This window comes from Diaphorina citri, unplaced genomic scaffold, assembly GCF_000475195.1.
Source record: "Diaphorina citri unplaced genomic scaffold, Diaci psyllid genome assembly version 1.1 scaffold5272, whole genome shotgun sequence".
NCBI classification, from domain to species: Eukaryota; Metazoa; Arthropoda; class Insecta; order Hemiptera; family Psyllidae; genus Diaphorina; species Diaphorina citri.
Window position 1 is genome coordinate 1,327 of NW_007382648.1, and position 3,930 is coordinate 5,256.

At 39.7% G+C, this 3,930-nt stretch overlaps 1 protein-coding gene across 1 annotated transcript in view; it reads right to left on the minus strand.

Annotated features, from left to right (window-relative positions):
• Positions 1-478: 478 nt before the first annotated feature.
• Positions 479-3,930, minus strand: part of LOC103521456 (protein FAM170B-like) — a 5,494-nt gene continuing 2,042 nt past the window's right edge. The window contains exons 3-4 of the mRNA XM_008486568.2: positions 1,362-1,535; positions 479-538 (exon numbers count right to left, since the gene is read on the minus strand). Coding sequence (XP_008484790.1) covers positions 501-538; positions 1,362-1,535 — 212 coding nt within the window. The 3' untranslated portion in view covers positions 479-500. The remainder of the gene's footprint in view (positions 539-1,361; positions 1,536-3,930) is intronic.

Here is a 3,930-nt window from a genome sequence, read left to right on the forward strand (position 1 = left end):
CGGAGTATGCCTGAAGATCCTACAACCAATCTCCGAGCCGTAAATACTCACGAAAGAAACCCAGATTGAGCGTGAATGAAACTTTGAGGGTCAGCAATGAGTCTTTATATCCCCTCAATGAAAACCACCTAAACGTGGCAGACCCCAAGAGATAAAGAACAACATCAAGATTCGCAGCAGAGTCATCCGTAGGAAGAATCCTACCACCATATATACGAAGCGTAATACAGTAACACCTGATGACGTACACAGCGAAAGATCCGGTAGAACCTGATCAGTTGTAACCTGCGACAGGGTCTTACCCTGATAGTTGGCTTAGATGTTACACATGTTCACCCAAATACAAAACTTGTGCAAGGGTTCAAAAACAGTAAGGGTGAACAGTGACCCACAACAGACAAACTACTAAAGTGCGCATAGAACACCTGTGTTAAGCAACACTTTACCTTTGGTGAGGAGGTGGAGGACTCGCATTCGGTTTCACCTCGGGTTTGGGACCGTCATTTCCATGCATATTCATAATTGTTCATCATGGGACCTGATGAAAGAATAATAATAATAATATAATATATTTTTATTGTATTTTACCTTTCGGTGTTTACCAAATTTTCTTAATCTATGCCTTAGAACTAAAACTTATACCTTTAATTAAAAATTAAACCCTAAATCTATACACAAAGCCTATCGCAGCAGTATGCACCCGGAAAAAAAAAAAAAAAAAAAAAAAAAAAAAAAAAAAAAAAAAAGGAGTAAAAAGCAAAGGATGCAGAAGGAGAGGAAGAAGAAGACGAAGAAAGAGAAGAAGCATATGATTGAAGAGTTTTTAGCATGGACATTCAAGGCGAATTTCATCGAATTATTTTGACAAACAATAGAAAACAATATTGAAAATGATGTTACATTAATATTAAATATGTTTATATTAGACATTCTAGGTTATAAAGTTGTGAAATAGGTAACTACAAAACGTATTACCTTCATATGATACAATGGATATACACATTCCGGTTTTGATCTTATCCGACTCGAGTTTCGTCCATCTCCGTGGACTTTTTCAAGGAAACTCTTTCCTTGGTCCTACAAGGAAACCGATTCTCTTTTGGAAACTGAAATGATCTCTGTACTAAAACATAGGAAGGACTGAAAAAATATTTGTAAAAATCCACCATTAAACTAAATGCAAAATCGTCGAGTTTAAACAGTCCGTTAGCTTAACAGCTCTCAAATAGAACTAATCAGCCTGTTAGCTTAACAGGCCTTCTAAGAACTGAAAAAATATTTGTAAAAATCCACCATTAAAATAAATGCAAAATCGTCGAGTTTAAAACTTCCGACTTCTCTTCGCTCGCTCACATTCTCACCTCTCGGCTGTACACTATGATGCATAGGATGCATGTTCATCATTTGTTGCTGCTGATTCTGCTGTTGCATTTGCTGATTCTGCTGTTGCATTGGTTGATTCTGCTGTTGCATTGGTTGATTTTGCTGATGTATTGGACCCTGTGGTTGGTTACCTGGGGCGCCATTCCAATCACCTACAGAGATTTGAAGAAACGCACGTCAGACTAACTTGCAAAGAAACTTGTTAACGACCAATACATTAGAATTCAGATAGATTAGAAATGTACATATTACATATGTCACTTGTTACTTTCCTTATCCTATAGAAAAAAGTTGAATTTCCAATCAAATAACTTCTTCTTCGCCTTTTCATGTGTTCAGATGGGCGTTCGGCGTTTTTCGTCAGACCTAGGGTGATTGCTTTGGACTGACATTTTGGTTTTAGTTACAAATTCTTTACCCTTCACGCTTCGCACTCAACCTTGGCTATTTCTTTAGCAAGGGGAATTTCAGACAGGCTACCTGTTTAAAGTTCCCCGGGAAGATTTAAACCAACACCAACATTTTGACAGTAGTATAGGATAAGGAAAGTCGTGTGATGGTCATACTAGTTTTTTTTACTGACATTTATGTGAATTGTAAATTTGTGATTTTAACTTGGCTAAATTAACACTTTAACTGCCGTGTGTAACATTTTTGTTCACATTGACATTTCTTGTGTGATCATTAGTGTTACACAGCAGAGTTCTTTTCAAGAGCTGGTGTGAACAATAATGTTACACATCTTATGCTTTTTTATATGCTGATTAGATTCTCTCGGCACTGCAGTTTCATATGGTATAGGTACTTGGTTTTGGCGTAGGACTTATCAAAATGAAAATATTTGTTAATGTTACACACGGCATAGACCAACTAAAATGTTTGTCTATGCCGTGTGTAACATTTTTGTTCACCCACTAAAATCGCCGTTGGCACTGGCTTATAGTGGCTTATGGTATTGGTGAAATGGCTCGGCAGTTAAAGTGTTAACTTTTGACTCTGTAATTCTGTATATTTTGTCGAGTTATGTACGAGAGTGTACTCGGATCCGGATGGAAAAATGACGAGATGTGAGATCGTAAAGAACTCTATACATTACCATCACGTCACGTGAGCTCACGTGACGTGATAGTAGTGTGGCTGTCCTGAACGAGATTACCTACAATATTATGGGAAAACTTTGAACTACATCTTTGAATGCATAACTGGAGATGTAGAAAACACCGGCCTCTGAAAATGAACATTAAAGGAAAACAAGGGTGTATGGCCGGTGGCACATTCCGAGTTCAAATTTCGTTTAACTCTTGGATAAGCTCTCTGATTGGTTGATTTCAAACTTTTTAGCCAATCAGATTGGTTGGTTCTTTTTTTGGCCTTGGCCCGGTCATACAAGCAGAATGATTGTTTAATCCAAGATTTCAACTTCAACCAAGTTTAACAACTGATTGTGGTCATGTGAAAAGCCCTGATTTCAAAGAAGGAAGGATAGATTAGTGTGAGAAATCTTCAAGTCTCGTCCTTCGTTCTGCATCTCGCCACGCCCAATGTAGCTGCACCTAAATGACCTGAAACTGTGTCCTATAAAAATCCAAGATTTCAACTTCAACCAAGTTTAACAACTGATTGTGGTCATGTAAAAAGCCCTGATTTCAAAGAAGGAAGGATAGATTAGTGTGAGAAATCTTCTGCATCTCGCCACGCCCAATGTAGCTGCACCTAAATGACCTGAAACTGTGTCCTATAAGAATGAGATGTTAGGGGGATGTTTGGGGGAAAAATATTAACATTAGTGAAAATTTTGCGGCGAAAAATGGCTAAAGAAGTCCTTGATTTCTCTATCAAATAAGCAGCCTTTTTTTTTAAGAGGTTTGACAGAGGGAACTGTAACTACTATGGTCTTATCGTCCCGAAATCGAAGAGAGAAGGAAGACAGGATAGGAAAAAGCCAGCCGTTCCGAGAACGAACATTATCCCATCAGGATAAAATCCGCCCCGGGCGGAATTTTTTGAAATCAACCCCAATCAGATTGCTTGATCCGAAGTTAATCCAAATACGCTCACTTGTGGCCTCGGCCATCAATGATCTACTAGTGTGGTTGCTTGTCCAAAGATAGTCTATTCGTACTCAATCTACAAGCATCCCCCTATTTGGGTTCTGGGGCACTCTATTCGGGTTTTGGGGCACTCTATTCGGGTTCTGGGCCGATTTCTATTTCACTTCGGGGGGGCGGCTTTTGTACTACAGGGTTGGGGTCGTTCCAGGGTTGTATTTCGGCCGAGCCGAACACGAGATAGAATAGATTGGTGACCGCCAGAATTATGAACGTGAGCCAAAACACGAGCCTCCATTCCGACATTGTACTCTGAAATGAAAATTGGAGTTAAATATAATGGAGCAACCTCCGTGGCCGAGTGGGTATCACACTAGGCTTGCACGTAGGAGGCCCGGGTTCGATTCCCGGCGGGGCCGCAGTTTTTTTTCGGCTCTGTGCTTGGCGTTCAGGGTGCACTTGGCCTCGTGAAGACAATTGAGTGGCTACTTTTATTGAG